At 47.7% G+C, this 13,204-nt stretch overlaps 1 protein-coding gene across 3 annotated transcripts in view; it reads left to right on the top strand.

The window, feature by feature from the left end:
• The window catches only part of dlgap4b (discs, large (Drosophila) homolog-associated protein 4b), a 124,257-nt gene extending 112,356 nt beyond the window's left edge, over nt 1–11,901 (top strand). For all 3 annotated transcript variants that reach the window (XM_023836375.2, XM_023836374.2, XM_023836376.2), the window contains 6 exons: nt 5,062–5,435; nt 5,520–5,608; nt 6,275–6,723; nt 7,030–7,121; nt 7,525–7,677; nt 8,691–11,901. In XM_023836375.2, the coding sequence (XP_023692143.2) occupies nt 5,062–5,435; nt 5,520–5,608; nt 6,275–6,723; nt 7,030–7,121; nt 7,525–7,677; nt 8,691–8,909 (1,376 nt within the window). In that variant the 3' untranslated portion in view covers nt 8,910–11,901. The remainder of the gene's footprint in view (nt 1–5,061; nt 5,436–5,519; nt 5,609–6,274; nt 6,724–7,029; nt 7,122–7,524; nt 7,678–8,690) is intronic.
• Nucleotides 11,902–13,204: the final 1,303 nt, after the last annotated feature.

Below are 13,204 nucleotides of genomic sequence, written 5' to 3'. Positions count from 1 at the left end.
GTGGCGCCGTGGTGAAAGATTCTGGTCCGTTTTTGCATCCTGCGCTTTAATGATCAGGTCTGATTGAGTGAACTTCGGTTTGGCTTACATGCCACCCCCCGTGTTTCCTTTGCTCAGTGCTACTGCTTGTGCATCCTCAGCCGTGACAAGGCGTGAGCTTGGAGCTCGCAGCCAGGTCTGACAGCCGCTCGTGTGTGTGTGTTTGTGTTTGTGTGTGTGTTCTTACTTCTACACCTTTCCAGTGTGCCGTTTCCTCATGTGCTACCCAAAGACCTGTTGGCGGAGCTTACTGTTCCAGTAATGTGGTTTGAGCCAGCCACAAGAGGAGGACCCGGCAAGGCCAGGAATGCTGTGTTTGCCGCATTCTCCTATGTCAGACTCATTCTTCTGATTAGTTTGATTGACATCGGTGTGATTTTAAGTCTGCTGTTGCCAAGGAAACCCTTTTCCTCTTCATTTCACCTCTTGTCATGAGAATTTGTAGCTGCCATGGGTCACACCAGAATCCATTTCTAATTCAGTCAATGGCACATATGCTGTTGGTGGGATTACAGGTTGTAACCCTGTAAAACTGTTGCCCTATGGTCAAAACACCTGTAGTTGTTTGCCAACATGTTATTCCAAAGGTGTTGTATGATAATTTACTGGTATCATTGACCCTAACCATTCCAAGGTCAGTCATCAACAAGGAATTATGGGTATAAATGTTTGCAAAGTTCTGAAGGGTTCTGTGCTTCCTCACCCTCAGCTAATGGATACAATTTGCATGTTTGTGTAGTTCAAACTCTGTGTATTTAGGGAGACTGTTTACATGATACTTTCTGGATCTCCCTCCATTTTTCTTTTTAATTTATGGAGGTGTCACACCTACCGTGCATTATACATTGATATATTTTTATTAAGTGCCTGACTGGCTTTTGTTTATTTTATGTCTTTGTCGTACTGTTGTCTGCATTGTATAGCCACGTGCACAACAGCTGGTGTGACAGCATGTCTAAGAAGGTTCCTGAGTTCAGTGCAGAGATTGCAGCTGGGGTTTGTTGTGGGAGGGGGGGAGTTCTGTGGCTATGTGTGGTTTGCACACTTCTGATGTCACCAAAGGGTGATTGTGACTGTTGTCATGATGGCCTCCTCTGCCTGAGAGGGATTTGTTACTAGAGGAGATGGTTTGCAGAACTTGCCAGCAGCGCCTGGCTGGTGGGGGTGGCAGATTTAGGACAGGGTTACGTTATGATGCCAGGCCTTCTGCTGATGAGGGGCACCAGGGGACATCATGTCTGCAGGGGCAAAAGAAGCTGCTTTTCTGGTAACAAATCAGAATTGCTTTCTTCTGAGGATCCACCCTGTAAGAGCTCTTTGTGGGCGTCACTCAGAATAATAAAGGTCCATTAGGAGGGTCCATGGACCTAAAAGGTCATTAAGAGGATGAGAAAGAAGCTCAAATTCCTGCATTTAATGGGAACAATGACCTTTTCAGGTTGAGGGTTTAAGCTCTACGGTGTCTGACCTTGAATGCCTACCACTACTGCTTTGCCTCATGATCACATCTCCATGTTGAATTTTCGTGTCTGTCTAGGAGAATACAACTAGTGACGTTTTGTAGGGCGCGATAATCTCTAACTCAAGTGTGTCGGTCATTGTTTTGTTTGCAGCCAGGCACACAAGACTGGGGCAATCTGTGTTCACCAAGTTGTGGTCACCACTGTTTGTAGTGACAGTGAATAACTCAACCAGTGGCATTTTGTGGGGGTGTTGTCATGGTTCACACAGATGACCTCTATGTGATGTTGGACGGTTGAGATGCAGCCACACAGCAGTTACTCTTCTCAAGTGTGTTGCATCCGTCGAGGCTGTTTGGGAATCCACCTCATTCTGAGCGAGTGGCAGCTTCCTGTCTTCAGCCAACCCCGTTCCCAGAAGCACGGTCCAGCTCAATGCACACATCAGGCTCCACTGTGTCTGTAGGTGCGACACGCTCGCAGTAGACCTTGGGGTTTAATGGGAACGTTGTTGATTTTTCAGCATGGTTGACCAGTCGGATTAAATAAGTGCAGACGAAGACTTGATGAAATCTTATAGTCAAGAAGTCTTGCTGATGGTGTGAGATAATGAAATGTTCCTTATTTTGGACAATTTGCATTAGGGATGCACCGATACCGATACCGGTATCTGGTATCGGCCTCGATACCACATTTTCTAAAGTACTCGTACTCGTTAAAAGTCCCCCGATACCGGGGACCGATACCATGGTCTGAGAAATGTCTATGTTTGAGCGGCGTGTAAGGGGTTAATCACAGGCGCCGAGTGCCCGCCCCCAGGCCCCGGCTGCAGCTCAGAGCAGGGAGAAGGCGAGGCGAGACATGTCAGCTGTGTGGAACTATTTCAAAGTGAATGAAGACGATAAAACAAAGGCGGACTGCAAATTGTGCTCAGCGAAATTGTCCAGAGGAGGCTCAAAAGGTAGCGCATTTAACACAAGTAATTTAATCAAGCACCTAAAATCCCAACATGACAACGAGTACAAAGAGTTTACCCACGCTTCTAAACCAACACAACCCACGCTGCAGCAAACTCTTGCAAGACGAGAGAAAATGTCCAGAGACAATCCACGTGCTGTGAAAATAACACAGGCAATTATCGAGTACATTGCATTGAGTGACCAGCCACTCTATTCAAATATTGTGCACTAAATAGCAAAGATGTTTATTAATGCCCCTTGTGTTGTCCAAAGCGGCAGAGTTTACAACAAACTGAAAAAAATACTTGAGTTGCACTGTCACTGTTTAAATTTTTTTTTACAATTATTTATTCTGTAATATGTTGCATACAACATGCTTTTCATTTTAAATAAATGTTCTTAATTCCAAACTAGTCCCCCGTTAAAATATATGACTAAAGCTGTTACCTGTAAATTTAAATCATGTTTTTATTAAGTACTCAGTATCGGTATCGGCGAGTACTGAACTGCAAGTACTCGTACTCGTACTCGTTTTCCAAAAAAGTGGTATCGGTGCATCCCTAATTTGCATAGTAAAAAATGTTCTTTGGAGTGGGCAAACGTCAGAAGCAGATTGGGCCCCTCTAATGGGAAGAGTGTTCAGTATTGCCGGTCGTCCTATCGGGGTGTCCCTCGTAACACCCTCTGCTTATGCCTTTGCCCTCTGGCATGCTAATTAACTGGGCTAACTGTGCCTTTACTGCTTGACGTGGGAACTTCGTCAAGGCTCGTGGGGAAGTTAAAACTGCCCCACCCTGATTGAATGTTGTCCCGGGGGTAGACATGCAACGGAAAAAAAAGGAATCTAATGTACAAACAATGCCAGAGAAGATTATATTGTGTTCTGTTACACACGTCCAGACGTTCCCTTTGTGTCACTGTCGTGCTCTTTATCCTCCACTAAGTGTTGTGTTGTGTAGGTCTAGGTGATTTCAGGTCTCTTATTGGCTTATCTAATAAAGACAATCTAATGAATCTAATCGCATGAAACATAAAACGTGGCCCTATAGATGAATGTTTAGTTGCATAAATTACAGCAGCTTGGATGGATTGTATGTGAAAGAACTCAATGGAGATTAAACGGACAAGCAGCATGTTTTTATATATTTTGTATGCACCGTAGAGAATATTGTTCTAATGGACTGTGTGTTAGTGAAGCAGAAATGATTCCTTGTGTAGTCCTACTATTTTTGGCCTGGTCCCGTGGTGTTGTCTGCCACACGCTGTCCAGCCTACTGTAACGCCTTGTTAATTTCCTCCTGGCCCTTGTCCCCAAGCAGCATCCCTTTAAGCTTGTGCAGACTTGGCAGGGCAATAAAAACAACGATCAAATGAGAGGTGCATGGAGAGCGCGGTGAAATTCAACAAGCTCCTTGACTGTCCCGCAGGAAAGGGTGTGAAATGGGGCGCGATTTGAGACCTGCCACCGTAACATGTGCATGGCATCGTGTTTCCGGGCAGTTCCACGCCCTTGTCACTGAATCTGGGTTTCGGGTGCCGGTTCAGTCGTGTGTCTCTTCATAAATAAAGATGGCAGAAATGAAAGGTTAATGGCTAATGGAGTTACGCCACGAGTACGAACCCCTCAGTGCTCTCGCCGTCTGAAGCCCGTTGTCCGCCTGTCCACAGCTGTTTTGCCGCCACCGGCAATAGTCTGTCATCGGCAGCACTTTGCTTCACTGGAGAACCTTGCCAGTCCCGTTTGGGCATTTCCCCGAGTGCCCTCGGGGGCTCGGCGTCGTGTGTCGGGGAAGCTCCAGCTCTCTCACTGGCAATCGAGCGTGTTCACAGGAGGCGTGTTCCTGCCACTGGCAGATGTGTCGATAAAAGGGAACCAGGCTGCAGTGTCGGTAGGCAACCTGCCGCTGTGAAGTCTTCCCTTAAAGGTCTATGCAGGAGGTTAAGCTGAGAGAGGCTGTGCCCTTCTAATGGGCACCTGTTCGGAGTTTGTTACACAGGTCAAACTGTAGCAGCAATTGTTTGTAATCCAAAAAAAGACTCCCATCTGAAACGAGAGACACCGTGCAAACCTTGCATTTCTCGGAGATGCTTTCTTACGGCCCGTCCCTGCCCTTCCAGGCCACACCCACAACTCGACGCACCCTCCCTATTGGTTGATGCACTCTCAGGAATTGGACCACTGAAACGGACGTGCTTGTCTTGAAGCTCGCAGTAGTGAACAGATGATCTAAGCCTCCCATTATGGGTTGGGTGGAGTCCTTTTGAATATAAAACCTATTGTTTACATGTACAACAAGCTTTTGTTACCCCTGTTCAGTTTTATGGTGACATGGGGAATTGCAGTCTTTTCAAGTATGTCTGCAACAGTTCTAAAGTGCCGTAAGGCTGCGGTGTGTGTGTGTGCGTGTGTCTGTGTGTGTGTGTGCGTGTCTCAATATCTTGTTGGTATTTTTGACCAAGTGAAAATTTCCTATGAATTTGTCTGTGATGCTATATCACTATTTAACTGTAGCAGATGGACCAAGCAGGTTTGCAGTACAGGCTGCGTGTCGGTCCTCTCCTTCAGGTGGCGCTAACACCCCTCTCCCATGTGTTTCCTGCAGTGTCCACATGCATAACCACTTGTAAGAAGGCAGCCCCGCCCCCAGTCCCTCCACGCACCACCTCCAAGCCCTTCGTCTCAGTGACGGTGCAGAGCAGCACCGAGTCAGCCCAGGACAACTACCTGGACAGCCAGGACCACAAGAGTGAAGCGAACAGCCAGTCGGGTCGGAGCAACTCCTCAGACAGTCTGAGCAGCGGCACGCGAGCCGGCGGCGCGCCCAAAGGCGCCCAAGTGCAGCTCCCGCTCGCCTCCTGCCGCGACGCCCGTTCACTCCGCAGCCCCCCCGAGGAGCCCAAGCATGGCGCCCTGACGGTCAACGAGCCCAGAGCCAACCCCGTGCCTAGAAGGAAGCTCTCGTCCATCGGCATACAGGTAGGGCTGCGTTTATCATGCTGACCCATCTGGCCGCTCGCAAGCACCTCCACGTTTCCGTGGTGACGTTTCCTCTGTTGCCAGGTGGACTGTGCCCTCCCAGCCCCGAGGGAGGAAACCCCACCATTAAGCAAGTTCCAGTCTATTGGAGTACAAGTAGAGGATAGTTGGCAGTGAGTAAAATATATTTTTATTTCTATTTGCACATTTGTTAGTGTTCGTTAGTCCCATCTGTGTACCAGTCGGCGTGTTCTGCTGTATTGGCAGGTAACCCATATAACAGAAATGCCAGTCGCAGGTACTGTGGGGCGCTGTTGTCAAATCCATCCTGTTTTTTACAGCTATGTTTTGCATGAGTCCATTGTTTCCCCCAAACCGACTTTGCATTAGTTCTCGGAGATGTAAATTTACATGTCTCCTTCCCTTGTCGCCCTCGGACCAGTTTCAAATTTCTCCCCCTTTGAGCCTGACCTTGTGCTCAGTTGTAACACGACCTTTCTATCATCCGCGGGACACGTGCCGAGTCGCCAGGGGCTGCAAAATGCCCCGGTTCACGACAAGGTCATCCGGAGGTTGTAAAATCTGCAGGTGGCTCTCAGAGGAAGTCGTCCGCCCGCATCTCAGCCTCTTTAGCTTGTTAGATCAGGTCTCATTTGGTAGAAGGAACTGCACGACTAGCTGGTTCTGTCCTATTTCTGGTCTAGTGCAGTGTTTCCAAACCCAGTCCTCGGGGAACCCCAGAGAGCCCATGTTTCTGCTCCCTCCCAGCTCCCTGCCGGACAGTCCACTGGGTTGGGAAACACTGGTCTAGTGTGCATTCCCTCTCCATCCATCCGTAGGCTCAGCCGGTCCAGCAGCATGGCCTCCAAACCAGAGACAGACTCAGACACACAGGAGATCATCGCTCCCAAACCTGCCATCAAGAACCTGGTGAACAGTGCCTGCCAGTCCACGGACTCACCGGGTCGGCACAAGCAGGCTGACGCCGACGGCGATGGAGGTGGGGCTCTACGCCAGTTGCCCGGCCGCGCCGCCACACACAGCGGCTCCACTTCCTTCTCTGAGTCACTGGACCCCGCACTGGACCCGTCCTCGTTGCCGCCGCCTGATCCGTGGCTGGAGAGCGGGAACAACAGCTCCCCCGGCGGGCCGCCGCAGCCCAGCGTGCCTGCCTGCCGCCGCGACGGCCACTGGTTCCTCAAGCTCCTGCAGGCGGAGACGGCACGCATGGAGGGCTGGTGCCAGCAGATGGAGCAGGAGACCAAAGACAACCAGTTGTCAGAGGAGGGTAAGGACCCCAGAGTGGCCCGTCTTCGTTCTGGATGCAGAGGCATCCCCCATTTCGACACATCAGCTTTCCACCCCCGTGGGCTGGCTGGCAGCCTCATTCTCAGCCCCTTTAGAGCTCGGAGCAGTGGCAGTAGACAGAATGAAAGTCAATCAGCTTTGCTCCACACTTCCCAGTCCAGAAGATTTCCAGGGTGTTGCCCTACATTTAAGGATTGTGACTTTGGTTAATACTCCTGCACAGCTGAAGTTACAGGGGTAATTTCCCACCTCCTCCCCTTGGCTGACCCCCTTTCTCCCTCTGCAGTCTTGGGGAAGATCCGCAGCGCAGTGGGCAGCGCCCAGCTACTCATGTCTCAGAAGTTCCAGCAGTTCCGAGGACTCTGCCAGCAGAACTTGGTGAGTGAGACACTTCTGGGCACCCCGAGTCCCTACGGCATGTCACCCGGTGAGCTCACAAAAAAAGGGCAGTTCTGAAGCAGGCTCAACATCGATTTTCAGAACCAACGGCCACTGAACAAAACGATTGGGTGTGTCATGTCTGACCTAGTCTGACTTGCGTTAATCGCTGGCTAATCCAGCTATCTTTCAGGAACACTAGTTGTACATTAATGTGAATTTCACATGGTGAATGAGCTCCCTCTAGTGTTGAGACAGCATTTGAGCTCTGAGAAGTGCTTGATTCTTCCTAGGAAAGGGTTGGACTCTGTATCCTCAGTTTCTTGGTGCCATATTTTATCGCTTTTTTTAACTTACCACCATTTTGAACTTCAGCGTTGTGTGTTTTCTATGACCCGGACAGAACGTCAACGCCAACCCACGGGCTACTGCTCAGGACCTGGCCGGGTTCTGGGACCTGCTGCAGCTCTCCATAGAAGACATCAGCATGAAGTTTGACGAGCTCTACCACCTCAAGTCCAACGACTGGCAGCCGGCTGACTCTGCGGACAAGAAGGTACTGCATTAAAGGGGTGTTGTGCCTTGTGACTGCTGCTGGTGGGGCCCTTTATCGCCACCCTAGTGAACTGGAGTAGGAACATCGTGTAATAGCCCTTTACAGTCATTTACATCCTTAGTCAAGAGCGATGCTCTCCTCAGTCACAGTGGCAGTGTCAGGATGGAAGCATGCCTGCAGTGGCAGTGTCAGGATGGAAGCATGCCTGCAGTGGCAGTGTCAGGATGGAAGCATGCCTGCAGTGGCAGTGTCAGGATGGAAGCATGCCTGCAGTGGCAGTGTCAGGATGGAAGCATGCCTGCAGTGGCAGTGTCAGGATGGAAGCATGCCTGCAGTGGCAGTGTCAGGATGGAAGCATGACTGCAGTGGCAGTGTCAGGATGGAAGCATGACTGCAGTGGCAGTGTCAGGATGGAAGCATGCCTGCAGTGGCAGTAGGTTTGAGAGAACATGTTTATGAAGGCAAGATCCTTAGTCTGGTGCTGCAGGATATTTCCTCTGCTACAACAATGTGACATCAATGAACTGTAGTAATGAATAAAAAACAGCTCCTTTTCATTTTAGTGCCATGTGTTAAGTGGCTGTTTTTAACCTTTAATTTGAATGCTGCTTGTCACATTCATGAATATTCGTCAGTAATGTGCAGGGCTCGTGTGATTTCAGTGTTTTCTTTAAAACAAGAATTATACCTCCATCTATCCATCTCCTATTAGTGTGTGCTGGTCAGTTAAGCATGTTCTGGATTAAAAGGTACAGGGTATATCAGATTTACCAGTACCCTATTTGTGTTCCATTTTATCCTTTATATCAAAATTAAACAAAACTGCATTTTTTCCCTATGTATCAACACTATGTACCAGATTCATGTTAATATGTTAATGTAATCCTCTCAAAGGTTTAAAACTTGATAAAGATATCCTATATATTTTTGTGAAATCCAAATAGGAATTGTAGTCTTGACTTGCTGTTTTTCATCATTTTCTGCTCTTTCTGTCCTCCCTCGTCCTCTTACAGGAGGACAAAAAGCAGCCGCCCCCCGTGCCAAAGAAGCCGGTGAAGGCCAGGCCGGTGACGGGCAAGGAGAAGGTCGGCGACACCTCGGACAGGCAGCGGCAGGAGGCCCGCAAGAGGCTGATGGCAGCCAAGCGGGCGGCCTCAGGCAGGCAGAACTCGGCCACGGAGAGTGCGGACAGTATCGAGATCTACGTCCCCGAGGCCCAGACTCGGCTCTGAGGAGCGGCAGGGAGGCCCGGGTCCAGGCCCAGGTCTGCCGCCTCGTCGGAGGACACGGGGGGTAGGGCCGGTCCCTGGCGGCACAGAACGGGAAATTGAAATCACTTCTGGGAAATACGTGCACAAAAAACAAAACAAAATGTGTAAATAAACTCCTTTTACTTGGTTGCCACGAAAAGAAAAAAAAAACCTCAAGACTTTGATATTATTATTATTATTATTATTATTATTATTATTATTATTATTGATGACGATAATGTTATATTGTTATCTTCTAATCTATATCAGACGGTCTTAAATGTCATAATATCTTGCATAGGGGCTCTCCTCCCACATGGACGTTGACGTTCCTCTTTCCAGCTGCAACACCCCCCCACACGCACACGCACACGCACACGCACATTGCTGCCACACAGGTGCCAGTTGAATGCCACCCCATGCATTCCTTTACAATAGAATGCGTGCACCCTCACACACACACACACACACACACACACTATGCCCTATGCTCAGCTATGATCTTTGTCTTCCTGTAAGCAGTACCTGCCAGCTTCCGGGTGCCTCTGCTGCAGGGGAGGGTGTAAAGCAGACTGACAGAACAGTAGGACCAATTGCAGATCAGACAGGGGGAGGGAATATATAGTATGACATTACTTACCTGTATGCAGGAAGTCTTTTTTTTTTTTTTTTTTCCCCAGACTGACAGAGCTGTAGGACCAATCAGAGACCCCTTCTGATGGACCTTGTCAGTATGTGGAAGGATTTAAGAAGCTGTAGAACCAATCAAAGGGGCCAAAACAAACACTGCAACATACTGTATTATTGTATGTACATCCAAACTGACAGCTGTAGGATCTATCAGAAGGAGCAAAACCGCTGTGATCCTTTTTTAATTCACCCAATCAAGCTTTTAGCTTCTCAAATCCTTTCAGGACAGTCTTTATCATTTTTGCATCTTGATTTGCTGTATTCATCCCACTCTGCTGTCACAATTGCAAGAATGGAGCCACACTCTTCATTTTCACATTGCGTGTCCTTCAGCTCTTCAGAGAAATGTGGCTCCTTCAGAGCATTACCACAACCCATTGTGATATGTTTAGTTTGTTTCGTGATGTGCCCGCCCCTATCATACGCTCTTCACAAACTCCTCATTAAAATTACTTCCATTACAGCCACGCTAGGGTCTGGCCAATGATTTTCTGGTTGAAGGTTCGCCACATTCCCGTTGTTGCACTTTGATGGGCAGGGTTGAAGGGAGGCAGTTGCACTAGATGTGTTTCCAGCTGAAAACAAATGTAGATACATTGCAACTGTGGACGATGCTTCTGTTTGATGCCTGCTTTCGAGTATGCTGACCAGGAGTGTGTCTCCCAGCACTGCTTATGTTGGTCCCTAGTTATATAAGGCCACCCATGCTCCAGACAGCTGGGGTCACAAGTACATCAACAACAAGGCAGTTCATTCAAGTATGCCCCAGACTCATGGTCATTTTCACAGGCCACAGTTGTGTCTGTGTGTGTACCACGTACCATTCATTCCTCTTCATTTTAATCACCAGAAAAGAATGGGACAACTAGGGTAGATTCGGGTGTGAGTGCCAGAATATGGACCAATAAATGTAATGTTTTTTTCTCTAGTTAATGCATTTTTCATGTTTTAGAAGCTGTCTTTGTGTGAGTGAGACTTAAGGTTTTGTACTCGGTGATCGGAACAGGTTGTCATCTCATAATATTCATGCAGTTTGGTTGGTTAGCGGGCTGTGTAGCAGGAGCTGGTAGGGACCCGTGTATCTTGTGGAATCAGTGGGTCTGGACCCATTGTACACCATGTGTACGGTTTTTCAGCACTGCCGTGGTCAACTGAACTGTTTAACCGAAACCGGCACTGGATCTACCAGTTGAGCCTCTTCCCCTAGCAGAGGCAGTTATTAGCGTTGTAAATTAGGACATACTGTGATCACCCAGGACCAGAGTATAGAAGACATGCCTAAGCCCCCTGAAAGTAGCGGGAATGCAGCCAGAACTACACATCATACTACCTGACAGACACACATCACCTGAAGATGAAATGAACATCAGTATCAAGTGTTTGTGCGTAGATTTTTATTTTGCCCAGACATTCCACTGTCCAAAGCTTCCACTAGCTTAGAAGGTTCAGACATTCCTCCAGCTGTGTGTGTGTTTGTGTGTAACTTCCTGTGATCCCCTGGACTTGGCCACGAAAATGCATGACACTCAACCGTTTCCACTGGCAAGTCGTTCATGTGCAAATATTTTTGTAGCAACTCCTCGGAGAAGCAGTCACAGGGTTTCTAGGCTAACACTCATCTGGAAAATGGTTACATGAACGTGAAAACTATACATGTATATTTATAATGTCTTCATACGGTCCGTCATTTTTATATCGTGTTTTTGCGTTTTAGAAACGGCGTGTAGCTTTATCCTAGTTGGCACGTTGTCGATGTGATGAGATTTGGAATGAAGTTGGCTCCCTCTGGTGGTCAGTTTGTAGATGCATTTAAACTTCAACACTCAGCCATAGTTTCTCTCTACAAAACACGCCGGTTTTTCTTTTGAATGTGATCAGGTATTGCAGCAGTTATATGGTTAGCCAAGAAAAAGAAGAGATTGGAAAAAAATGTTTACAAATTATAGCTAATAGTTCTGATTTAAAAATAAAAAATTAAGGGTCTCCTTAGGGGTTATAATCGTCAAACTTTGGAACCTGTGGTGTAAAATTTCATATTTAGGCACCCCCCAGTTGCAAGCGCAGCATGCCTGGTTTTTGTACAGACATAATTTGATTCTCGCCACATCTGTTTAATTGATAGTGGCATCTAAATTACCCTGGGTTACATTCTTTGACGTGTTGTCACAGTATGTTCTTCAATTACCACACACACATACACTCTGTGAAGTCAGGGTTTTTCAATATGTGTATATACAGTTTTCCTAAAATCACCCAAATAAATCCGGTTTATGTTTTAAATGTGCTGTTCTGCCGAGCCGCTTGCTTTGTGTCTGTTTCTTCCCCCCCCCACTGAAACATCGTGTTGCCGAAGTCCATTGGGAAAGTAGCACGTCAGGGGAAGCTAATGGTTTCCAGCAATATTACAGCACCAGTGAAGATACTGAATGGGCCTTCCTCTGGGTCACAGGTACCCAGTAAACGCCATGACTGTACATTTTGGTCACAAGCTGAAGGAATCGCTGCACAGAAGTACTTCCCTCTGGCGTGCTCCATTCCCCTTTGAAATGTTTTCTTTTGGTTTTCCACCCGGAGACCACACAGCCATGCGTGATTCCCTGTTTGCATCCCATCTGACATGTATAACTGCCCCACCCGGAATCTGTCCCTTCGACGTCGGCCCTCGTCGGTCACCTAGTGTTAGTTGTCTTTTGTTTTTTTAATCCACGGTAATGCCATCCTGGAAAGAATCCAGGATGCATTGTAGCAGATCCCCGCAGCTGTTAAATTTTACATTTATGGGCCTATTATTAAACATAAACATTTACAGAGCATTTGTTAAATGGCAGTACAGCAGGACCCTTTTTGGTTACAAATCCATGTACTCTGAAGCATGCGTCTTGGGCCTGTCTCGGTTATCTGCGCAGGCCAAGGTCAGCTGCCTCTCCCCACTTCAGCTAGAACCACACTTGGTTACAGTCTCTTCATCTCTTGTTGTATTCCCTGGCCTTTGGGGAATCCCTGTGGTTTTAGCATCAGGCCACTACAGCCACGGGGACTCTTTTATTAATCTTTTTCTAACTTTGCAGGCACAGTTTAGGAATTACAAATTGGAAGTGATCAATTTTTGGAGATGGATTGCCGCAAAACTGAAGCAGCGATGATAGAAAATAAAGGGGAAGGGGGGGGTGTACTTTCAGACATTTAATCCCGTTAGTGCGATAACTCAAAGAATTGGACAAATCATTGAACCTTTGCAGACATGTTGTACAGTTGATAGAGCATTGCGCTAACAACCAAGAGTTCGAGGGCACACAAAAATTGTAACTCTTCCCTCTAAGCCAGGGGTGTCAAACCCCAGTCCTGGGGGGCTGGAGCCCTTTGCAGCTTAGTTCTTTCCCTGTTCCACCACAAATGATTCAGCTCCTGAGCTATGTGGTAATTACCACAAGGAGTTGAATCAGGTGTGTTAAACCAAAAATCAGCAGGGCTCTGGCCCCCCAGGACTGGAGCTTGACACCCCTGATCTAAGCCTTTTTGGATGAAAGTGCCAGTGAAATATAAATGTACATGTGTATGAAGGGGGAAAAAAAGTTATCCGTGGCCCC

The sequence above is a fragment of the Paramormyrops kingsleyae genome, chromosome 8 (assembly GCF_048594095.1).
Source record: "Paramormyrops kingsleyae isolate MSU_618 chromosome 8, PKINGS_0.4, whole genome shotgun sequence".
Classification (NCBI taxonomy): domain Eukaryota; kingdom Metazoa; phylum Chordata; class Actinopteri; order Osteoglossiformes; family Mormyridae; genus Paramormyrops; species Paramormyrops kingsleyae.
This window is presented reverse-complemented; position numbering and strand designations above follow the sequence as displayed.